Below are 25,723 nucleotides of genomic sequence, written 5' to 3' on the forward strand. Positions count from 1 at the left end.
TGTAAGCCTGGTCTGAGATGACGCTGCGGCGAACGTTGGCAACTAAAAAAAAATGTGTTCAACAACAATTGAAGTCAGTTGATGTTGAGTCGTTTGGGTGAACGGTTGGCTTTGGCTTTTTTGAGTCTTGTTTTCGCGATCGAATATCGTAATACACACACACTGTTAGAAATAAATCTAGTTGAAAAACACTCCCCGAAAATAAAACAAAAAACAATTGCAGCCGGTTACAACTAATAACAATAAGAAATAATAATAATAAAAGTGCAACAAATGCGAATTGGCGTCTGTGTAAGAAGTGCAACTACTGTGTCTGTGCCATATTTCGTGCCCCATTGTCTCCTCGTTCCCCACCACCAACACCAACAACAACAACAACTGTAACTGCAACTTAAAGCACCCGCCCGCTATTTTAGCAGCATATTAGGCAACTTCACATACAAAAGTCGTTGCAGTCGTCGTCGTCGTCGTCCAAGTTGTTGCATGTTACAAAGTAACAACAACAATTTTTTTTATAGGCCAACACCAGATTCATGCAAATTTTCAAACAATCTTTCGCTTTTTGGTGTGGCTCCCGTCAAAGCAACAACAACAACAGCTTAAATCAAGGAAAACAAACGAGAGCAACAATTGCAAGCAAATTGTTAAATAGTTAACTGCTACCGAGAGACTGCTGCTAATAAAGAAAGATTAACTATAATTGCTTCTTTAAAATGAAATTTAATGAATCGTAAATACCAATTTCAATAGAAAACAACAGCAACAACACCAACAACACAAAGTTGCTGAAATTTCTTTGCTGTTGCTGCCACAACGTTTAGCGGTTTTGGCCAAAATACTTAAATTATCTTGGTTGTTGTTGTTTTCTTATAATTCATAAACGAAAAGTTTTAATTTACATTCACCAGAAAGAAAAGTGATCACCTGAAACCACTTTAAAAACAAATTTCATTTTCTGCAACATTTGTTCCTTTTAATAAATTAACAGCAACATGTTGCCAAGGATAACATTTCTGTTGATTCTCATTTGTGGATATTTATTATTTACAGGTAAGTGGAAAAAGCAAACATAATATTATTTTTTCTTTCTATTTACTCTCAACAACAAAAATAATATTGTTTGTATTATTTAAATAAATTTGTTGCAACAACAAATGTCTTATGACAAAATGTCTTTAGACTTAAAGGAAAAGAAAAGCAACTTTTTAACTAAATATTTACTTTAAAGTAAAATTTAAATATTGAAAGGAAAAATAAATTATCTTGAGGAACAATAGAAAGTGAAATCAAGGTTATTTTATATATGAATTTATTTTTTTTTTTCCCATATTTACTTGGGCTTTTCGTTTCTTTATTTCATAGGTAACATCTTGTAGTGTTTGGAACTTGTCCAACTGACAAAGTCTGTGGGAACTCAAATAAATCTAACTCTTAAGTAAAACTCATATAAAAAGTTTAAAGATTTTATCTATGTAATTGACAAGAACGAAACATTAAATTCAATTAAGAAAATTCAAGAGCTTTAAAGACTGTAGAGTTGAAGAAAATGTAGAAATGATTATAAAAGATTGACCATCAGTTCCTCCGATTGGTTTCGACCATTTAAAGATGGGTGGTTGGTTTTTGCAGCCAACTTCAGTTTATATGAACAAGAATGGAATGTAGTTTATGGTCATAGCAACTATTAAAACGACAACAACAAGCCAGGCAGGCGCAGCACATGATGTCGTTTGCTTGGATTTAGTTAAATCAAATTACACCAAAAAAAAAAAAGAAAAGAAAAACCAAAACCCAAAGTTGAATGCAATAAATTCAAGCAGATTACACGATGCGTCGGCACCGTCATGCTGCTGATGCATTGGAGGCGTATACGTTAACCGGCAGTGGGACGAACTCGACGTATGCGACCGAGCGACCGACCGACCGACCGCCTTGATGTGTCAAGCGCGGGCTGGCTGACAAAACCGCAAGCCAAAATCACTTTTGTATGTGACTCGGCCCAATGTATTGCATTTTATGGCTGTTTGTTGTAGTTGTAAATGCTGCTGGTGGTTGGGCACCACTTGGTGGCACTTTATGGTCACTTGGCGGCAGCTTCAGGCATGCGTGTATGTTATGGAACATGAACGAACGGACTCCGGACCCCGGACGGTCAGAGGAGAGACGCCTTGCATCATCTAAGCATCATCAAGCATACGCGACACGACCCGGTACAAGTATTTATTTATTAGCCGAGACTCGACAAAAGTTCACATTATTTATGAGCCTTTTGCTGCTGCTACACCTGATGGTTTTCGTTTTGGTTTTGCAAAAACCCAAAAGACTTTCTAATTTCAACCCAAGCATAAGTATTCAACATCATAATGAACATCATCATCATCATCATCATCATCATTATCATTGGGTGGGTTTGGGGCCAGACAGGAAAGTTCCCTGTACTACATTTGACATTTGCATCGAGAATTGAAGGTTGTCCGCACCCAAAATCGCAGTCTCTCTCATTCTCTCTCTCTCTTTCGCACAGTTCTTAAAACTGCACGACATTTTATGCGGCATTAATACAAAAAGCTATCCACAAATGAGGCAATCATCATCCGCCTTTGCCTTGTGCTTGCCGTGTTCTTTGCCATTTCAGTTTCAAGCTGCGATTTTAGTTTTGTCTTTTAATTAACAGCCATCGTCGTCGTTAGCCAATTTATGCCATTGAATTTGTTTATTACTACTCGTGGTTAGTTATTTGTTTAATAAACTTATTCAGCTAATTTCGTCAAATGTTGCCCACACAAATACACGGAGAGACACAGACTACAACTACAACAACAACGTGGCAAATGTCAATGCAATGACAATAGTTTTTTAATCTGCATTATAATAAAACAACTATTTCAAGTTTACTTCATACATATGCAGGTACATACATTGGCTAAGATATGCAAGAACATTTGATCAGATAAATGTATCTGGGAAGCTAGGAATATGTGAACATATTGATTTAGCTAGGCTTCCGAAAATTTTTTGTATAAAATAGTAAAGGAATAGGAAAAAAAGTAGGTACAAAAACAGATATGGTGTCGATCGAAACGTATGGGAAATTTTCAAGGAAAGTCTGTTTTTAAAGAGCGCGAATAACTTCGTTTTTCTTTTTGATATCCTAAAAAAACGAAGGGTTGTCCAAATTCAAATTATGAACCATCTATGATACTAATAAACGGCTATAAGTTATGCCCTTTTTCGAAATAATAAGGTGTTTTGATACAGGGTTTTTTTTACTTGGAGAATTGCCCATTTATGGGACTTATTTCACAATTGCGATTTAGGAAAGTAAAAATATAATACAACATACGATATATGTAAAATATAAATAAATACGACTATCATTTTGTTTGAATGCTAAAGTTTAAACCATTTTCGACCCATTTGGTTTTCCTTCTTTTCGAACAGCAAATTTAGACATTTTTAAAAAATTTTTTAAATATTTTATTTAGTATACAACAATTCTTATCAGAAAAGTTAGCTAGTTTTATAAGCCTAAGTCCGAATTACTTTAGAAAAATAACTTTAAGCTGAATATGTAAAAAGTCCTTTTGGGTTAATCCTTTAAGACCTAAGACTTGATTAATTCTGAACATTTTGGAAATTAATTTGGGTTAAGAAGTCTCACTTGTTTTTAAATAACTAAATAACAAATTTTTAAATAACTATTAGTTTTTATTTTCTTCTATGGCAATCGATTAAAAAGTGAAGAGACTTAGAGGTTTAATCAAGATTTCATTTCTATAAACTTCTTATTCTTGAACAAGGATAATATTGTTTTCATTAATATAAAATTTTGGTATTAAAAATCATTGTTAAAAGTCCTTTAAATCAACTCGTATTTGTTTATTTCTTTGGCCACTGTGCAAACATTTGTGTATTGCATTTAATTATTTAGTTGTTAGAATTGTTTATGATGCTTGGAATATTTTTATAATAAATGAGATGGAGAGAGAAATAATAACCATAAAATAAAAAGTATAGTCTGAAGTGGAGACAATCGAGACGCTTATAGATCCAGGTGTGTATGTGTGACTTTATCTCGATAACTTCGGCAATAGATTGTTTCTAATAATTTTCGAATGGGATGTACTTTTTATGGTGAACTGAATGACAAAATGCCATAAGTAGGTACATACATATGAATGTAGATACCCCCCAACCCCTATTACGTTGTTGTGGGAGTCTCTTTTTACATTTTGCGACGACTCTCCAAAGTCTAGACCAACTTAAAACTTACAATCTAATATCTGAAAGTTGCCAGTAATGCTCTCAGTGTCTGTTTAGGTTGTTGTTTTGTTAAATTTGTTGTTGTTGTTGTTGATGCTGTTGCAATAATTGAGAATGCACTGTTGTGTTGTGTGGTGGCCCATCTTAACTGATGGCTTCCCACTCACATTAACCATTCACGGAACCGATGCAACTTACTAACTACTACTAACAACATCCGCCACAAGGGCGAGTGGAGAGGGGGGGACAGAAACAACAACAATATGTCAAAACATTTGCCATTAATATGCAAATGATTTTCCAATGATGGCAACTAAAATTTATGATCAAGCAAAAAAAAAAAAAGAAGAAAAATTGTCTTTAAATACTTTACTTCTTGTATGCTAAATCTATCTGTGCATAATGCGAAACGGAAACCTTTTATGATAAAAATCGCTTGATATACGACAAATATTTGCAGTTGCTGTTGTAGTTGTAGTTGTAGCTGCTGGTGCAACAGTTCTCTACCAGAGATGTCATATATTGGCTCCAACGGCTGCTGCAGTTGTCATTTGTGGGCATTGGCCAGGTGTTGGAAATAACTTGTTCTCTTTCCCCGCCATGGTCTTCTCCCCATAAAAGCTTGGGCGCACGCACGCAAAAAAATATATTTGAAAACACATTTGCATTTTGCATGTTCAAATTAATTGATTTATAGATATAAAAAACTTCTATCAAGTGGTTGTTTCTATACCCTCTCTTTACTTTAGTCACCAAGCAACTTATTTAGGCTGAACTTTATCCTCTAAACTAACAATAGATGAAAAGTCTCCAAGTATTCAGATTTCTTTTTCTCAAGCCAATCCAAGTCAATAAATAAAGCTTACCTTTTTCTTGGGTAAGGGTATATTTGGCTCAATCCATAGTCAATACGCACACACAAAAGATTTAACCGGACAAACATTTTTGCGCGTAAGTCAAACATTTGGCACACATGAGAAAACAATTTTTACGACTGTCAAATGGCAATGCGGTTGGTTTGGTTGGGCCAACGAACCGCCCAGCTGACATATGCAAATATTATGCCTGACAACCAGTAAAACGATAAACCTAAAAGAAATATATTTAAAGGAGAAACAAAACCAACAAATGCCAAGATTAAATTGACGGCCAACGACACGACAAAAGGCCTAAACCAAAAAGTAAAAAAATTATGGTTAAAATGGCAAACAATTTCTTACATGGATTTTTGTTGCCCTCGTCAATTCTATCTCTCTCTCTCTCTCTTTCCCTCTCTTTTTATCTATATCTCTGTCTCTTCTGTTGGTCACTTCAATTTCTTGCTTAATGTTAATGCTGTGGCATAATTTTCAATTAAAATGAAATTTGTCTCTGTGTGTGCGGCGACAAATTGCGGAAAAATTCTGTCATTTATATTTATGAGCTATGGCAGATGAAAAACTGCCACAACACGCAAACGCACACACACAGACACACACACACCCGCACTTGGTGTGCCAGGGGGGTATGTGGTATTTCAATGCAATTAACATGCAATAAAAATGCATAATTACATATAAAAGCTTATTATTAAATAGATTTTGGGTAAGAAACATCAGACGGACAATGGATTTTGTGTGGTGGAAAATTGAAATGAAAAGGGGCTGAATGTAGCTTTCATTGGCTCAAACACTCATAGGAACTTATAGTTGAACTATTTATATATTTTATTCTTTATAGAAAAAAGTTAGTTATGTACTTATAGAAAATGTAATTTCTTTGAAATTTAACATGACATAAAAAGGGTTTTATAATTCTTTAAAATTTTGTCCTAATTTCATTAAATTTTGATTTATTGTGTTAGTTTTTCTTGGAGTACATAATTAAATATATTTATGTGGACTATAATCGGTCAAAGGTTCGGTATAAGGTCAAAATATGTCATGTGCATATGTAACATACATATGTAATAACATACTTATAATAGTTTGCAATTCCCTAAAAAATATGGCGTAATTTTTTTCTTTTGGCATGGTACTAAATCTTATGTATGGTAAAATTAGTTTTGTCTGGTTTTGAGTTCGGAAAAACGATTAACAACATGAAATTGTTTGTTAATGCTTTACGATCCATAAATTTACATAATTAAGAGTCAATTAAAATGATAGTTTAGCAATTTATGGTACGAGGGGAAACACATTATAGATTTCATTTTATCTTTGGACCATGGAAAATGGACAATCGATTGGCTAAGGGCTTTAAGAAGTCATAAATACACAAAATGTGAATTGGTTTTACCATTCTGTTGACAATAATTGGCAAATAAATCATTTATAAAAAGCAAAAGACGCCGCCAAGCCACATGACACACACACACCGCACACACACACAAACATCCTTTCACAACAACAATAACAACAGGGCATCATATTGTGGGGCAGGAAAGATGCAGATAATGCAACGACATTGGATGCTGATTCGACTACGTTGCGGCGGCACGTTGCATGTGCAACGTAAAGCTGCACAAAATAAATAAAGCTCATTATATAATTGAATCCTTGATAGGCTGATTATCCACACGGATCTGTCTCGCAATACTCCATATACCTCCACGTCAACCCCTATCGTGTCCCCTGCTTCGCAGCTTATTATAAGGATAATGCACACAGTCAGTCAGGCCAGGCCAGGACAGGCAGGCCAGGCGTCGGGCAAAGGATGCCAGAATGGACCACACAAAAATTATGTAAATGAATTTCCTGTTGCATGCACCGCGACGACATTTCCATAAATCTGTCAGGTGAATTGGACACACCATCGTGTACGTTTATTATGAAGCAGCTAGCCACACTATAGTTAGTCTATATATACATAATTTAATATAGATTCATTTCTATACATACTTTAATACATGTTTAATCGAGACAACGCCATCTTTTTGGTTTCTTTTCTTTTCAAAATTGTCGCCCCAGAAAAAAAAAATGTGCAACGAGCTCCACCTTAAAAAAAAGTTTGCTTTTATGTCGCTTGATAGCCAGTTTAGTGGGCCAACTCGTAGATTTTAACGGCAACTTCATGCAGTCACGATTTGTTACACACACACACATATACATATACATGAATATAAGTTTTATATATAACTTAGATATATACATGTGGCTGTTGTTGTTGTTTGCAGGCCTCCTTAATCTATTGACTAAATGCATTGCATTGCATAAACTGGCATAAAACAATACAACAAACAAGTTCGACGACGCGCACAAATAGCTCAAAGGCGCTTTTTGTCTAGCCAAAAAGCAGCAGCCACACACACTACCACCCTCCACCCTCCCCCCTTAGTGTGCCATTGACCACCACCCTACAATTTCAATACCTCTAAATTATGAACGCAAACCAAATGCATTTGTTATGCTCCCGCCAGGCGGCGGCATCGGGATTTATCCATTATTTCATGCAGAGGGGGGTGGGAGGGGAGAACGAACTTGGCCAAATGCAAATTGCCAAATAAAATTTGTAGCCCGGTTAGAACAGCTTTTTGGCCGCGGTTTTTCGTTTTTTTTTTCTCTTATTTTTATTTTGATTGTTATCGCCAAGCGTAAAAAGAAAACCGCCCACTAGTTTTTAGTTTTTAACCGCTGACAATTTACGAGCGAGCAACTAACTTTGTTTAACCAAACCAAACACAATTGGTCTCCGACCATAGCCAGCGGCGACTTTTGCATTGCTGATTTTTTATTTTAGCTTAAATATTTTCAACTCAATTGAAAAACTATTCTAAAAATTAATTGAGAACTCTATCCACGTTAAAGAAATTGCATGTAGACATTAAAGTCTATATAAAAATGTAATAGAATGGGAAAAAATATAGAAGTTGAAGAAATATAAATTAGATCATTAAAAAGAAAAGAAATAGAGAATATGCTATTGGGTATTATAAAAGTAATGTTTCTTCTCCATATATAAATTTCATTAATCAGTTTAAAAGATTTCTTTTAAAAGAGTCTCTTTCCCAAAGTTATCACATAAACTGTTGACAAAGGAAAGTAAATCCATTCAACCCAATGAATCCTATCACAAATGGAAAAAAGCTGATTTACAATTGGCAAACTGTTTAAGCTCACTAATTAGGCAATTCCTTTTACCTTTACCAAGTGGGAAGCAATAATAAATAATGCCAAAAACTTAAACAATTGCTACTGATAAAAACCATGAGGCTTAATTTATGTGCCACCTTAATATGATCAAGACCAAGTCTATATAGCGCTTTTTAGGTGGCGGCCCTAAATAATTCATGGCTAATCGTTTTGGCCTGGCTAGACAGACGCAACAGGCAACAGCCATACCATAGATTTCATACCCAACCAAAACTAAATGGCAATTTGATTTATTTAGTTCAAGTTAACCAAGTTTTATCAATTGCAAAAGCGAAAAAGGCGCCAAAATATTTCAATGCAAGAAACGCAATTACAATTGTGAAATGCGTTTTTGCTCTGTTTTTGCTGTTTAATTTCCCCCAGCTGCCACAATTTCCCGCGCACACTCTACCGAAAGGCAATTACTTTAATTATGCGACTGCAAAACCAAAAAACCCAATCGCATTGGCGACGACAAGCCACCAACCACCAGGCAGGCAGGCAACACCATCAGCCACCATCACTGGAGGAGCAGAGCAATACAGGAGGGGCCACTGTTGCGGCTTGCAACACATAGGAGGGAGATAGTCCATGGTTACCTAACCCCAACCAACAAAACACACAAAAAAAAAGCGCAAAGCGTTGCTTTGGCCCGACGTGCCAAAGGGGTGTGCCATGACGCACTGCATCCGCTGCTGTTGACTCTAAATGTTTCTCATTTTAATGCGTGATTTTTTTCACCTCCATTTCCCCTTCCCTTCTCCTCCACAGACAACTTTTGACATTAAGCCCCCTAAAATAACGAAATGCGTGGCCATTGGACATTGTCGTAGATAGATATAGATATTGGATATATCTATGCTTATATATCCATGAGTATTTTGTTGCTATACCAATTTGTCGTCACATTTGCAGCAGCAACAGTTGGTATTGATCCTTAATGCTTGGTGCTGGCTGCTACTGCTGCTGGTTCGACTCTAATTACAATTTGATTGTTTTTTTTTCGCAGTAATTATTTCAATTGTAATACATTTTGTTTTTTTTTGTTTGTTTGCCATTTTTACGAAATTCAATGTTGCAATTTGTCGGCCTCCATGCCATCGAGTGTGTGAGTAGGTACTTATAGATGTATGTGTGTGTGTTTGGAGTGTGGCTAATAATTTTGTTATTAATTTTATGTTTTTTTTTCTGCTTTCTGGTGTGGGTGTATGACTGGGTTTGAGCATTATGTTGTGCTGTGGATTGCACTTAATTGCTTTTTACCCTTGGGATTGTGCGTATGTGTATATGTGTGTGTGGTGTGATGTGTGCAGCTAATATGCTATTGGCTAAATAATTAGCTAATTTCCTCGAGCTGGGCTAAATTGATGCATTTAAATATACAATTTACAGGACTCAACTCAACCCAAAGAGAAGAGACATTATGAATAGATGAAGTAAGTAAGTCGTCTCGCCGACTTTGGTTATACCATACACCAGTAAAGCAAATATTTCAACTTTATTAAATTAATGCATTTTCACATGCATTTTACAAGCATATCTTAGTATCTCGCTCACTCAATCATACGAGCTCACTCAACTCCGGCCTTATGGAAAAACGTTTATATGCATAACTCGACTGTTTTTTGTCCGATTTTGATCAAATTTGGTATTTTGCTAGTTATTAGTATTAAATTTAAGTGTGCCAAATTTGATTGCATAAGGTAAAAAAATACGGGAGATAATCAAGTTTTACAAATTACGGGGGCGGAAAAGGGCGTGGCAAAATTTTTACACATACAAAATGTGCGTGTTTACTAAGCAAATATACATACCAAATATGGTGTCTCTAGCTGGAATAGTTTTTGAGATAAACGCTTTTTTTGAATTGCGGGGGCGGAAAGGGGCGTGGCAAAAATTTGAAATAAACTTGATCACTCTACATACTACACGAGTCTACATACCAAATTTGGTGGCTCTAGCTCTTACAGTCTCCGAGATCTAGGTGTTCATACGGACAGACGGACGGACGGACAGACGGACGGACGGACAGACGGACGGACAGACGGACAAGGCTTGATCGACTCGGCTGTTGATCCTGATCAAGAATATATATACTTTATGGGGTCGGAGAAGCTTCCTTCTGCCTGTTACATACATTTTGGCGACTTTAATATACCATTTCACCCTATGGGTGTATGGTATAAAAAGTTTATATACACATATTACAAAATACAATGCTACCACATCCCAATTGGGAAATGACTATAAAATGGACATTTCAACAGGACAAACATCCAAAATATACAAGCAAGCTTTTGAATTATTGGTTTGCATCCGAAAAGATCGGTCTTATGTTATAGCCACCTTAGTCCCCAGATCTAATTGTAAGTTCGATTGAAAACCTATAAGGAGACGAGAAGTTTAGGAAGCATTGTCTTAGGTCCCCTTGAACCGTTGTCAGGACCTTATGAATTCCATTACCCGCCGATCCGAAGCTGTTACTAAAAATTAAGGAAATGCAGCTTAAACATAAGACTGTATTGAGTATTTGAAACTCAATAATAATTTTTGAATTAAGTTAATAAGTTTTTTTTTTATCTTTTTACCTTTCTCTTCTTTGTATGCTATTTTCAGAAATAAATAAAATTCAGTTTAATTTGTAATGTTTTTACTGTCGAAAAATAAACATGAATGAATGAATATTTACAGGACATAAAAACTTATTACTGTAAACCCAATTCGAAAGGGATTTCTGTTTTCTGATATATAAATATAACAATTTAATTGTTAAATTGTTTGTTGTTAAATTGTTTTAAACATTTTATTTAAAAAAACAAAAATCTATTATTTAATGTATCGCAACTCATCCTAACTCATTCTTGGACTTCAAATTTACAAATCAAAATATCAGATCAACACTTTAACAGCAGTTAGAAAGATCCTTAATCACAATTTTTAAATTATGAACAATTTATTGAACAATTTAGTAGAGTTTTCCTTATTGTTCACTCAACTTTTGTTATTGGCAATTGATTAAAGGTAACTCAAATAAGATGAATGGGTTTTAAAAACTTTCAGTTGGTTTTTTTTTTTTGTACATTGCTGCCTTTCACTCTGTCTATAATTGGGCCATGAAATGGCTTCACAGTTAGTCATCTCAGATTGCAGCTGCATTCAACTAAAACTTTATGTTCCCTTGTAGATAGAGATAGACTAACAATAAGTCGTAGCCTGCCCACCTAATTGATATTGGATGAAAGGCCTACATACGTACAAACTTATAAATTCACTTGCTAAATGAATATAAACCTGAAGTGCATTCGATTACACAATGCTATTATAACTTGAGCCGGCTAAATGATCGAACAGTAACAACATATAGCGGAACAAGGTTAAGGTCAATTACAAGCACTCTCAAAGAGACAACAAAACACAACGACAACTGCAACAGCGCGTCAGGCGGCAATGAATGTGAATAAATTGCGCGAAATGTAGAATAAAATTAACGACAAGTTTTTGGGTTTTCATTTTACATTTTGTACGCAAAAAAAGGAAAAAATTACTTAAATTCAAGACGTCAAGGCAATGCAAAGCGAGTTAATCAAAATGTGTTGTGGGTTGTAGAGGAAGCAGTGCAGAGCTTCAAGTGCCTCAAAGAAACTAAAATGAATCAAGTTTTGTTGTGTCTCTTGTTATTCTTGTGGTCACAAATCACAAGAACTAATGAGGGGGGTCTATGCAAAAGATTATGCAAAAACAAATTAATATTGAGCAATTACCGCAATGTTCTAGCCTAACATGTTATTTTCCCAAAGATGCTGCAAGGTCAACAACCAAAATGACAACCGCACGAACAGCAGCACATTGAGCAACATAATGTGACAGTGAGAACATGCTGCACAATTGCGGCAGCAACAGCAGCGACTAAAGATATAACTAATACGAGATGTGTTTGATTAGTTTCTGCTCTTGTTTTTCTTTTAGTCAGGGCTAAATTCCTTTCTATCAAGTGGAATTTTGAAACTTATAAACAATTTTCAAAGATTTAATTTGAATTTCAAACAACCAACTGTTAGTTTTTTAATTTTTAAGTGATTAGTTGAATTAGGAATTCACGAATAAAGCTGGCTAATTCAATTTGCACACTTAATTTTTTAACTCTAGTTAGGGTTGGGAGGGCCTTACTTTAATGTTACTTTTGACATTAAGTATTTGCGCATATGGCGCCCCCATAATTCACAGGAAATCGCAACACTTTATGATTTTTGCATCGTCATCTCAACTAGCCTTGAACTTTAAGATTTTAGCTTTAAGGTTTGGCTGTTGAAATCAATTTATCTATTTCAATTGTTTTTTTTTTTGCAGATTGCCGCGAAACGGTACGCTCAAAACGGGCTAAACGCCCTCGGGCCCCCGAACCGGTAAACTTTGAGCCAGAGCCGCAACAAGATTTGGAAAACGATGAGAGTGGCAGTCAAGAGAAGGATCTACCAGAGATACCAGATAACTTTTTAAGTCCATCGGTGCGGGAATACCTTGAATTGGGTAAATCCATACCGGGTAAGTACTAAGTGCAAATATATATAAAAACAACAACAACTATCTGTTGTTCATGTTATTGACAAGTCAATCAATATGCATGGCCTGGCCCCTGCACCATTGGTCATTAAGTCTAAACCCAATCCCAACAATCCCACAACCAGGCACACCCCAACACACCAAGCCATTTAAATTTTTCCATTTTCATGCACAGCAAGAAGAAATGCATCACTTCATGCCGAGGACACACACATAAAATATAGCAAAAACAAACGCGGTTATTTTTTTGGGCTTATTCCCTCTTCTTTTTTTTTTTGTTGGTTTTAAATTATTTTTCCGAACCGAATATTTGGCACAGAAGTGCATCTACTCGTAAATTCATTTATTAGCGACAGATGCGACGAATATCCTCCCTCCTCCTGCTGCCCAAATCCAGTCCACAGATCCACGAGCCTGCCGTGAATCTTTTGGAAAGGGGCAACGACAGATTTGTTTATGTCAACCAAGCAGCATTCAGTAAACATTTTTTTTTTGGCACATTTTTTGTTTATGTTGGGGATTCGGTCTGCAACTGCATTTGACATTTCTGGTGCGTTTTTGGTTTGTTTTTAGTTGCCTGTGGATATGGTTTTTCTTTTAAGTAAAAGTCTGGTGAAGTGAAATTGATTGGAAACGCACTTTTTGTTTTGGTTTGCTGTATCGCTAATTGCAATAACAAAATCATTTGCAGGTCGCCCAGGCGTTGACTATCCCATACTATCGGCTGTTCCCTATACAAATTTCTATTGCGATGAACAGGAATATCCCGGATTCTTTGCAGACATGGAGACCAGGTGTCAAGGTAAGTCACAGTCTCTCTCCACTCAAAAGCAATTGAATTTTGACTAGAGTTTCCTCTCTTTTATAGGTTGGCACTATTGCGACATTGATGGAAGGCAGGCATCATTCCTTTGTCCCAATGGCACTCAATTCTCGCAGGCTGTCTTTGTCTGCGATTGGTGGTTCAATGTTCGATGTGATCTCTCACCCAGGCTGTATGCGATCAATGCGCGTTTATATCAACGCCCTAAAGTGAATCCAACACGACCTCATCGTATTATAACCAAGGAATTGGTCGATGATATTTTCAATTAGGGCACACAAATAATCAGAAACTGGCTTTGAGCGTTCATTTTTGAGACAGCCTATTAGTTTACTTAGTTTAAGATTAGAGTTAGTGAAAATAAAATTAAAATTCTATCCACTTTTACGTTTTAATTACAACAACACGATGCTATCCGAAAAATGTGTGCAAGCAAATATAACGTGCTTTTTGTAATTTGATAAATTAGTTTATACATTTAAATACTTATAATGTACGCCAATGTTAATCTTATCTGATAAATTCAAAAATTCATCTCGTTATGAGCCAAAAGCCATTTTCGAAATTTCTATTGAATTGACACGTACATATCAAATATAATTTGTAAAATATGCATTTATTTTAAGTTCTTCTCATTAATGCAAATTCTTTGCACCTTTGCTGACATTTGTAAGTTTAGATACATTTCCATTAATAGTTTTAAGTTATATTTCTATATTTTTCATAAAAATTTAAAGTATTGTAAATATTAAATTTCTTTACATAAATAAAATATGAAATAATTCTAGGTAAACGAATAAATGAGTTTTGTAACGTCTTTTCAGTTGAACATAGTTAATTCCATACGTTATAGACCTTTATGCCTGAAGTCTCTTTGTTAAAAACAAAAAAAAAAAACCTTTATAATGAAAATCAAAATTTTATTTCTCATGTTTAAGTAAAAATTTAAAACAATTTTCGGAATTTTGCGAAGCCTTTGCCAATGAAAAGAATAAGGTTGTTATTTATGCAACTGAACTTTAAAAAGTTGTAAAACCTATTACAATATTTTTATGGTTTCTGATTCTGAATTGGATTGTGCTATAGTTTTCTGTAAAAGGCTCAGTTCGTGTAATGCCAAACCTTTTGGTCGAAGTACTCTGTAAAAAAAACTCTTGGCCCATTCCGTATTTTCAAAAAATATACCCAGTATTAAAATATACCGATTTCTTAGTTTAGGCTATTAAAAATATAAAACATAATCTTTAGTTTATTTTAAAATAAACGCAGTTTTATTTTTATTAAACGCAGCAATGTTTCCTTATGCAAGTGGCTTGAGTTTAAAATTTGACTGCATACTTTTAGGCTTTCATTTTAACTTATACTCTATCAATATTATATTTTTTTTAAAAACATACTTTGGGACAGAATTTTTCAAAAAAAGATTGTCTGTATAAGAAATCTCTTAAAAGATTTTCTTATATTTTATATTTATGTATTTATTTACTCTTTCTGTTAGTTAGGTAGACTTTTTAGTGATAAATATCGTGCATTTCAAAGACACATAAAATTGTGTATTTGATCAAAATTGTAAACTTTTATCCCACTGTGCAGAGATGCTTTTGGCCAAAAGCCAGCAGCATGAAGGCCTGACACAAAATCAACTTTTGCGTTGCCGGGATGCATGAGGCTCAATGGTCTAGGGGTATGATTCTCGCTTTGGGTGCGAGAGGTCCCGGGTTCAAATCCCGGTTGAGCCCGGTTTGCGAATATTTTTCATCTGCTTCGCCTCTTTTTTTGGAGGGGCCAAACATTTTTACACATTTGTTGGTCCGGTTATGGTAAGTTAATTAAACAAACTAACCGAAATACCGAGCGATTGAAAATTGTTGATATGAAAAGCATTTTGGCAAATGAATGGACAGCCAGCCAGACAGACCGACTGGTCGGGCCTGGCCAAGAGATGGCAGGCGTTTGATTTGGTGGTCGTCGTTTTGTAGCAGCTGCCGGTTAGTTGGTAGTTGCTTGGGCCAACTCGGCGATACGATAGATGAAAAGCTAAACACGGGGAGTGAGTATCAGCCATACAATGGAGTGATCCGACTAAAGTCTGCATGCATGCATGCAACTTGTTTGAAACTAGCTCTCTATGGCCACGATTGAGTTGGCGATAAGTCAGTGTTTGTATTAGTTTTATCGCCGACAATTGGAAAATTGAACAATGAAAAGTTTGACTATGCAGCGGCGACTGATTTTGGGGGAATGACAGTCAGTTCGGTTGCTTGGTTGCTGCCTCTTACAATCATTCGACCATTTGCTTGCAGCACAAACCACAACGATCTCAAAGACACGGTGGATTATTATGATTGTGATGTAATATTTACCATCTATTCCTCCAACTTGCCTCTTTCTATTTGAATGCATTTCTCTTCTTTTGTATTGGATGGTTGTGGTGTTAACAAGCATATAAATAATATTAATAAAGAATAGAGCCACCAACATTTTGTAATAACTCTTCAAGTGGTTATCTCATAACCAAATCAAAAATGCTGCATCAATGCAAAACGCATATTTACTTTCACTATGCAGTTTTAACGAATAATTTTGTTAAGATTTCCATTTGACAGATTAGAGATTGGCCGATCGATGGCCTTCGGAGCATCAAGCGACAAAGCATAGGATCGGCAGCTGCAAGTGCTACTCTATCGGCCAATGACCAAAACATCAGCAGCAACAACAACACAATCAGCAACATTTGTCAGCTTGGAACGCAGCAGCAGCTTAAATTTTGACAGTATTTGCACACGTGAAGTTGAACCAACTTGTGGCTAAATCAGTCGGCGGCAGGCAAGTTGAGTCAATTTACAATTCGATAAAAACTGGATATTAGTGATGGAAACTAAATATGACCCATCGTGAATTCAAAGAATTGGTTAAGATAAACACTAAAAAAGAAGAACTGGAATATCCATGTAAGGAAGATCTTTCTGCATGTATTCATTAGTATTGTAAATATGCTGCTAAATATTTAGACTTTTTGATTATTATAATAAAACAGCAAAAAATGCAAAAACAGCAATTTAATTTAAATTAATTTAAAATTTATTTTAACTTACATTTACTTAATGTCTATAGGTCGTATACGTAATCTCGTTTTTTCTTGGGGACTTAAGTAAAGTTAAAATAGAAATAAATAATTTCAAAATAGAAATAAATAATTTCAAAAAAGAAATAAATAATTTCATTGGAATAAAATTTTATGTTAAACAGAAAGTCAAATTTATATTGCTATCTGTCAATGAGACTTTTATTAATGAGGCCCATAAAAAACTAACTCCAAGTAATGATATACATATGTTTACAACAAAATATTGTAGATTCTTCATTTTCAAAGATATTCGATACTAAATATTTGCTCTGTTTACTTATAAAGGTAAGTTCATCTCTAATTGTTAGAGGCATTTTTGTATCCGTTCTCTTGTCTGTTGCTATTTTGCATGGATTTTTTCGAATTTTTGAGAGTTGAGTTGTTCCGCCACAAAAAAAAAAAATGCCGAAAAAACATTTTGATAAATTGCCAACTAGCAAGAAGAAAAATTAAATATTTCATGTTAACTGCGGCGCATGTGTAATATTTTTCTCATTTATTTTTCTGTTTATGCTTTATGTCTTACATGGGGAATAGAAATCAATCGCAGTGCACTTTACAAATCACGATCAGCAGCTACAAAATGGCAGTAACAAATCAGGTGTGGTTCACCTGTTAATGACTTTCGGTTGGTGGCCTCTACCTACCAGCCAGCTGAAAAGTGCAATGGAAACACTTTTAATGAGCCAACAAACCAACGAACCACCACAAGTAGTGTAGTCCCGATTAAATTGGCTCTTGGCAATTCCAAGTGAATGACATTCATTTCCATTCAAAAAAAAAAAACAAAGTGAATGGCCATCGATAAAGTGGTGAAAGGATCAATGGGATGGATGGTAGCGGGTGGTCCACCAATTGATGGGAAGTATTGCCATAGGAGGGCGGTTGGTTAATTTTTTTGCCCATCTGCAATTATAATTGTAACGGGTTACGAAAGTGCAGCTAATTTGCCTATCAATGCCTTCATTTCAATTTACAACGTGATGGATTGCGGCACAACTGGGATTAGTTAGGGCTCTGAATAGTCTGACTATCTCTACTAGTCGCTGAAATATGAGAAGGAATGCATGCGGCGGCGGCCTAGTCATCAGCCGTCACGCAATTCAAATGTAAAATGCATTTTTTTTTCATTCATAAAGAAAATCGTGTTCATATTAGGCTTTTGCATTTAACTCGCTCCCTCTAAGTCTCTCATTCTCTCTCTTTCTCTCTGCTTTATTCGTTAGTAATGAGGTAATTTGTGCAATGTTGTTGCGGGTGCGGGAAATGTGTTATATGAAGCCCAATGGATGTATTACTAGATGGCGTAAAAAGTCGGTTACTTGGTCACTAGTAAGTGCGTTAAATAATTACTTATAACAGATGTAAAGAAAATTATATTGAAAGTGAAATAATTTTGTAGAATTTAGAAGGGGAAAAGATTCCAAGCGAATGCAATTTAGTCTCTGTTAAAAAACGGTTACTACATTAATTAATCAAAATCACACAAAGTAGTGTTAGTATTCTAATCGAATGAAAAAGAATTGAGATATAATTTTAAGAAAAAGTTTGGGATAGGGCGATTCTGAGTAATATATGGTCTTGCAATACATTTTATAAATTTTAAGAATTCAATTTTGAAATAATTTGCAATTTTTCCCAGTACCTGTACATTGCTCAGTCGATTGGAGGTTTTCTGCTGACAGGTAAGATCGATCTATTTTTTAATTATATATTGTATTTTGCACATATTAACACGTCTAATAGAGGATTTATGAAATGAACTAGACTCGATTGCAGATTAACTTTTTCCCAATTGAGTATTACAATTTGCAGATCTGACCAAATTTATAACGAAGATTATATGGAATGGACTACAAATTGCCCGACAATTATCAGTTGCCACAAACTTCTCTTTACATTTGCGAAATATCGACAATAATCCTCAATAATTTCTTTAAAAAATGGAAACTTATTTAAAAGATAAATCTTAACAAATAATATCTGATAGATAGACAATGAATAGAAAGGGATTACTATATAAAATCAGATTGTTATGCTGATTGAAACTATCTAATAAAATGATATACTTATGTATTTAATTTAAGATTTCTTGGAATATGTACAAAACTTTAATTAATAGAAGCAGTCAAACCATTTAAATATGATAAATGAACGTGTCGTTCAGTTTTCTAATATTTACTGTACAGTGTACAACACCTCCTAGCTAACCACATACTTTTACTAATACCTATAGCTAAGCTATTATTACACGCATTGTCAAATTAAGTGTAAATAATTCGTTTGTATAAACAAATAAATCATGATGGCAGAAAAACGAGGCAATCCTAAAGAGTGTTGAAGTGGCAGAGACAAAGGCTGGCAAGGTAAAGTGCATTTGCATAATGACAATGCAATTTTGAAATAAACGCAGGACACATGTCAACGAATAAATTAATTTACTCTAAAATTATTTATGCAGCAAACAAAACAAACTGCCCATGGACAATGCCCAGCAAGCTGTCCCAGAGATCAGGTCAAACAATAAGCTTGTTTTGTTGGTGGTGGTTGCCAAATGATATTTTTAATGGACTTTAGATGGGCCATATGGCTAGCAGGAAGCATACATCGGAGGTGTGTCCAATAAAGGAAACATTTTAGTGTTTGCTTTGGCACACATACACCTGAGAGTGGCCACAGGACGAAAAGGACTACATAAATGACAGCAGGCTGGCAAGCTTTGCCAGTTGCATTAATTGTATGACTCTATTTGCCTTTATGCTAAAGACCTAAATACAAATAGTCTTATGTTTTCTGTTTACGTTTCATCTTTGCTTCGTCATCCGCCCATCACCTGTTACCTTAACCTTTGTTACCAATACTCGACCTTTTAGTTGAGGTTGAGGTTGCTTGTTTGGCTGTTGGCCACTTTTCAATTATACAAAACTCAAACAAATCGAATTGAAACGCAACAAAAAATAAAAGGAAACTCAAAGGCGTACAATTTGAAATGCCAATTGATTTTTGCCTGAAAAAAAATGTATGTAGGTGGTATATATATATAGGTATATAGATTTCTGACGATGCTGGCGCCTTTTGTTGCCAACCAATTGAAAAATAAACAAAAACGGAAAATCAACTGCATGTTGAATCAGGAGAAACTTTAGTTACCCTTACAATTCATGGATAAGTCAATTTTGTACGATCAAGTAACAGTAACTTCCAATCAATCGTGTAAAAGTGGCAGAAAAGTTTACAGCAAAGGATCATTCGGTCATGTCGGTATTAAATGGAGACAAAAACTCATTTACATTAAATTCAAGTCTTTGTTTAACTTTTGAGAAATAATTGAACAAATAATAGAGTATAGAAAACGAGCACTCAGATCCCATAAAGTCAGAAATAGGCAAAAGGAAACAAAATGTAGAGAGAGAAAAAATAAAAAAGGTAAGGAGATTTGGGTGTAGCGGCAATCGCAGCAGCTACAAAAACATTCGACATTTCTCACTCTCGCCTTTTGCTCACGCTTCCTGACCAAGTTCCATTCAATTGCGTTTGGCATTCATGGTGGGGGCGCGTGATTTTGCGACTTGTGCTCCCGCTCTTTGCCTTGCACTAGTTTTCCTTTGCCCCTTCACCGACGGACGACGTCAGCACACAACAAACCGCAGTCGGCACCCACAACATTTTGCCAACAGCCACCGCAGCTACAATGTTGACAACATCAACCCGTGTCCGTGTTGGTGGCGCCCGCATCCACATCCATGTCCGCATCCACTTCCACATCCAAGTCCAGATCTGCCATGTCGGCAATGTTTGCCCACAATTCAAAATCATTTAAGCGCGGCGATTCGCTGGTTGGTTTGGTTTTTGCTCTTACTACCCACCTCGCCCGCTTGACGACCGATAGCAGAGGAGGAGCTCCCTTTTTTTATGGCTTTCCTTTTCATGGTTTGTGCTCTTTTTTCATGCTCTTGCCGCCTTTGGCACTTTGCATTTGCCTTTGCTTCATTCTATTTGTAGAGTGAAAAGAGAGAAGGAACAAAAAAAAAAAAAAAGAAACATGTCCTGACATATTTCTTTGGCTGGGCATTATAATTGAAAATCCCACAAAGGTGTTGTCGTTTGTGCTTTTGTGACTAAATTGAATTTAGTAATCGGTTTTTATCAAACTAAACAAGTAACCCAACCAACAACAAACCAGCCCACTCATCCATGAAACCATATGAACGAACCAGTCCCCGCCGCCGTTGCTGTGGGCACTTTCTAAACAACGAAAAATTGCTGGAAATATTGGCACGTGTTTGCCCCTACCAACTTACCCAGAGCATCCAGAAGAATGGGAAAGGAGGAAGGTAAATGCAATTCGTTGGCAATTCGACAGGCGGGAGAAGGAGGAGAAGTTCAGTTCATGACCGCCTGGGGCCAACACAGTCAATTCAGACAGACAATGCAGCCGCGTGTGGAGCATTCGCAAAGGATCGATTCAAATGGTGGGGCACTTAAAAAGCCATCATAATATTTAAGTAGCAACGTTGTTGTTGCCTCCATTTGTAACTCGACCACCTCATAAACACTTTTTATCCCACCACAATTGAAAAGGCTCCGACATTTGGCATCTTACTTTCATTTGCTTCGTGTTTGATCATTTTATAATTTATCCATTTCTATTGTGTTTTTATTCATGCAATTAAACTTAAATATTGCGCCTCTGATTAAATTTCAAGTTTTTGAACTTGAAAAACTGGGAAATTATGTAAATTTCTTTGGGAAATCTATACGACGACATCCATTATAAAATGGAGAATGGATTGTAGACAAGGATAGAGTCAATGAGACAGGTGTTAGTGTGTGTGTGTCTGTGTGCGTGCGTGTTGCAAAAATAGTTTCACCCTCTGACTTATAAATCAATTTTAATTAAAATCCAAGTCCATTCATAATTGGAAGACTGCAAATCGATAGAAAACTCTTGCATGATGAAGAAAATGGGTAACAACTTAACAGAAGAAGATCGACGAACTTTAGATTCTCTGATTTAGGTTTTGACATATCAAATGTCAGATCATCAAGTCTAAATTGAAATGTTATTGATTTATTTAAAATGAAAATGCAATTTATTAATAAGTACACAACATATCATAAAATCACATAATTAAAATCGATATATAGTAAGTAGTCCCTGATACTCTTTCTCAATCGCAAACCCAAAATACAATTGCGTGATGAAATAGAAATTTAATTTCGGAAAAAATATAAAATATTGATGTGGGAAGCAGAGCTGATTAAATTTTGTGGTTTATTTATTAAGTAGAAAGTGCAAAGGTGAAATTAAGTAGCAGTGAAAGGTAAATAGAAATGCCAAGTGGGTAATGGCAAATAAGAACTAACTCTAGACAAATGGGATCGTGTCATGAGCGGACAATTTAAATTTAATAAGAAGCCCAGACAAGGTAATTGTCCGCTGATGACTTCATTACAACAAGCCACAAGACCTAGAGAAGAAACAGTAGTTGGTTGAAGCAAAGCAAAAACCAAGCAGAAGCAGTAGGTAAACAAAAAACTATGAAAATCCCCCCCACACTAAATAAACCTGACCTAAGGCAACATAGACAGACTGAAACGATCTTGTTGTCGGCCAGTTTCCCTGCCTCACCATTATCTTTGTCTTTGTCATCATCAAGAGAGTTGGCCAGTTGCCGGATGGAAGCGAGCAGCAGCAGCACGCGTATTTGGCCACAACAAACAGCTGAGCAAGAGCCAAGAGTAAACCATGAGAGAGTTACAAAGATTGCCTCCATAGAGAGAGCAACAAATGGCAAGCAGTGCACAATATGCTGAGGCGGCAAGCAGTGCACATTCGTTCAAATAAACAAACACGCGACCATTGCGGCTCAGTTTCAATTTGAACGCCGCCGCGCATGCGCTTTGTGGAGCAGACCGAGCGAATGATCGACCGAACGACCGTGTGAACGACACAAAAGACAGCCCACGGTTTTTCTTTTCCCGCGTGCTCATCACCAAACGAGATAACGGTCGGAACAAAAAAGCGTTATCGCAACGGATCGAGTTACTTTTATTTTTCGGTTTGTGTTTATAGTAATTTGCATTAACAAGTCATAAAAAAACGCAAATCAAAATGCCAAATCACTCTTAGTAAAGACAAAACGCGTGAAAAAATATATAAAAAACAATTAATAACAAATAGTTAATACCAAAATTTCCCCCTAGGCCTGACTGCCCGTCCGTCGCCTGTCTGTTACTGCTTTTGCTACAAACATAAAATAACTAAAAATATTTTGACATGTGAAAGTTTTTCCGTAAAGCCAACGAAAAAAAAATGTATTTATATTCTTAAAGAAAAAACAAACAAAGTGAAAAGATGCCACAATAAAAATTTATGTTCACATTTAAATGTAGAACAAATAAAAACTAAAAGTTGTGACCCAACCCAAAACAAAAAAAAGCCCCAGAAACCTAAAACATGCCATACAAAATAAATGACCCTTTCAAATCAGTTTAGATTTATATACCAATTTTCTTTGTTATGGCTAGAGCGAGCCATCATCAGCATGAGCATAGAATTGATGATGATTGAGAAAACATTACCACAAAAACAACAACAACAAACTAAAGTCTTTTATTTTATCATTTAGCGAAAAACGCAAGTTTTGTTTTTATGCAAATATTTTAGGGTTGTCACACAATTCATGGTATTAAGTTCAAAGATTTCACCTGTATAGAATAAATACACTTTCGCGCTTACTTTCATTTTTCTTAAACACAATCGTCTAACTTGGCCAATAGATAATACTTTGGGGTTTAGTCATTGATTAGCTTGTTCAGTTGTTCAAGAAGCGACATCATAATGAGAAAATAGAATGTTGATGTGTTCTCCTTTAACAGTTCTATTGCCCCGTTGTTGATGAGATAATTTATGCCAAATGAACAAAATCGAATTTTTATATATCATTTTATTGCTTTCTATGCAAATCGAATGACATTCTTCATTTGGTCATTGACAACAATAAATATAAATAAGAAATAAAATTGCCATTTACTGATTAATGTTTTGAACATTTTTAGCATTTTAACAAATATGGTTCTAGTGATCTGATCTGATTAATATCTGATCAAAATAGGAATACCCTTTCTTAGAGGGTGGGTGGATGGATATATATTTCCAGTTTCGATAGACGAAGAAAACGGAAAACGAGATCATTATGTGGAAGCCGATGAAAAGTTGCAGCTGCTGGTTATTGCCATTGGCATTTGGTAAGTACAAATCTATCACACAAAAAAATAAAATTACTCGTTTTATCTTAGCCAACTGTAACCAGTTTTACGTTAGTTAGGTGTCTGAACGAGAGCAAGGTCGTTGCTCGGTATCTAAACTCTCTGTAGACCACAAAATGTCGTCGTTTAGATTTCAATGCGTATTTCATTAGAAATTATGCAATCCCAAAATCAAACAGCCACATTTGCTGATTTGCCTCCTCCGCAAGTTAAAATGTGCATCAATGACTACTCACTCGCTCAGTCAGTCAGTCAATCAGTGCGTCCCCCGGCGTCTGGTAATGCAATTCCAAATGTCCAGTGGGCCCTCCACTCTTCTTGCGGTTCCCAGCAATTGTCATCACAATATGAAAATGAAGTTTAAATACCTTTTCAGCGACTGAAATCCCAAATACGTGAGCAAAGAGTTGCGTTTATATTTCTATGCAAATAGATTATCCAAGCACCGACTGACTGACTGTGTCCTGCTGTTGTTACATCTCGAACACCAACTCAACTGGATGTTTGAGGTCTAATCTATGGCAGGTGAAGGTGGAGGATGGACAAGGCAGCCGTAACGTTTGGTCTGTCTACTACATGACGGTGAATTACAACGCGCCGCTGCCTGCCTCCATCCTCATCATCATCCATCCCAGTGGGGGACTTTAGTTTGGTTAAATGGATAGATGAATTCCAGATACTCGTAAACGTGCTCCATTTTGTGTGCACAGCATTTCATTTGATGGTGAAAAGTAGTTCGAGGACCAGATGAAATCTACACTTGTCAGCATGGAAACTCGTGGGAAGATGAAGCAAAAAAAAACTATACTTATGTTGCGCACTTTATTTACCAATATTATTTCTTTTAAAGTAAATACATACATTTAGACAACATTTCTATTAAACAAATATTAATTCAATTGCTCCACCTGGCATCAACATCGCGAATAACATATATTATAATATGAAACATCTGTTTCAATAAACCCAAAAATCGTATAAAATCGTCAAATTGTGGTTAGAAATTATTAGTTAAAGTTTATGTTGTTCAGAATGAAGACCTTTGCAATCGTTGTTCTTTTATTTGCCGTCATAAGCAGTTGTGTAATGGCACAAACATCCGGTGGTTCTGGTTGGGAGTACCCAACCACCACAACAGAGTACTATACTACAACAACAAGTGCTCCCATAACCACAACAAAGGCTCCGCCCTGTAAAGGGCCATCTGGTGGATGGATCGGTCCCTGCGGTAAAATTCCCATTGATGCCCAAAAATTATACGTTTTCTACAAATGAACGAATATCTAAAATAAAAAGGTTTCAGCTATAATCAGCCAACAAATAAATCTATATTTTTTATATAGATCATTTGCCAAAAATTCAATGCTTAATCTGGCTAAACATGGGATGGGCTGGGACGAAACTTTTTTGGTTTCTCTAAATTTTAACACTTTTAATAATGGTTATGAAAATCCTTTCGATTAATGTTCATTGTTAAAAGGGCAGATGAAACACTTTTCTGCATAGGAACTTATTGGGAAGATGATATTAACAATAATTAATATTGCTCATTTGATATATCAATATAAT

At 35.7% G+C, this 25,723-nt stretch overlaps 2 protein-coding genes and 1 non-coding gene across 3 annotated transcripts in view; 2 read left to right on the top strand and 1 right to left on the bottom strand.

The window, feature by feature from the left end:
• LOC6651351 overlaps positions 1-25,723 on the bottom strand; it is a 60,511-nt gene that overhangs the window by 9,671 nt on the left and 25,117 nt on the right. The gene's annotated exons all lie outside the window — the stretch shown is intronic.
• LOC6651352 lies at positions 958-14,432 on the top strand. Its single transcript, XM_023180084.2, has 4 exons — positions 958-1,050; positions 12,720-12,914; positions 13,624-13,734; positions 13,801-14,432. Exons 1-4 carry the CDS (start codon positions 993-995, stop codon positions 14,025-14,027), a joined length of 591 nt encoding a protein of 196 aa, XP_023035852.1. The 5' UTR covers positions 958-992; the 3' UTR covers positions 14,028-14,432.
• Trnap-ugg lies at positions 15,423-15,494 on the top strand. The gene has a single exon. It is a non-coding gene; the product is annotated as a tRNA-Pro (tRNA).

The sequence above is a fragment of the Drosophila willistoni genome, chromosome 3R, assembly GCF_018902025.1.
Source record: "Drosophila willistoni isolate 14030-0811.24 chromosome 3R, UCI_dwil_1.1, whole genome shotgun sequence".
Classification (NCBI taxonomy): Eukaryota; Metazoa; Arthropoda; class Insecta; order Diptera; family Drosophilidae; genus Drosophila; species Drosophila willistoni.

Bases quoted from the DNA above. Each gene is read 5' to 3' on its own strand.
- LOC6651352 (XM_023180084.2), top strand. From the start codon at position 993: ATGTTGCCAAGGATAACATTTCTGTTGATTCTCATTTGTGGATATTTA. The intron at 12,915-13,623 runs GTAAGTACTAAG...AATCATTTGCAG, and splicing joins ATTGGGTAAATCCATACCGG to GTCGCCCAGGCGTTGACTAT. The intron at 13,735-13,800 runs GTAAGTCACAGT...TCTCTTTTATAG, and splicing joins CATGGAGACCAGGTGTCAAG to GTTGGCACTATTGCGACATT.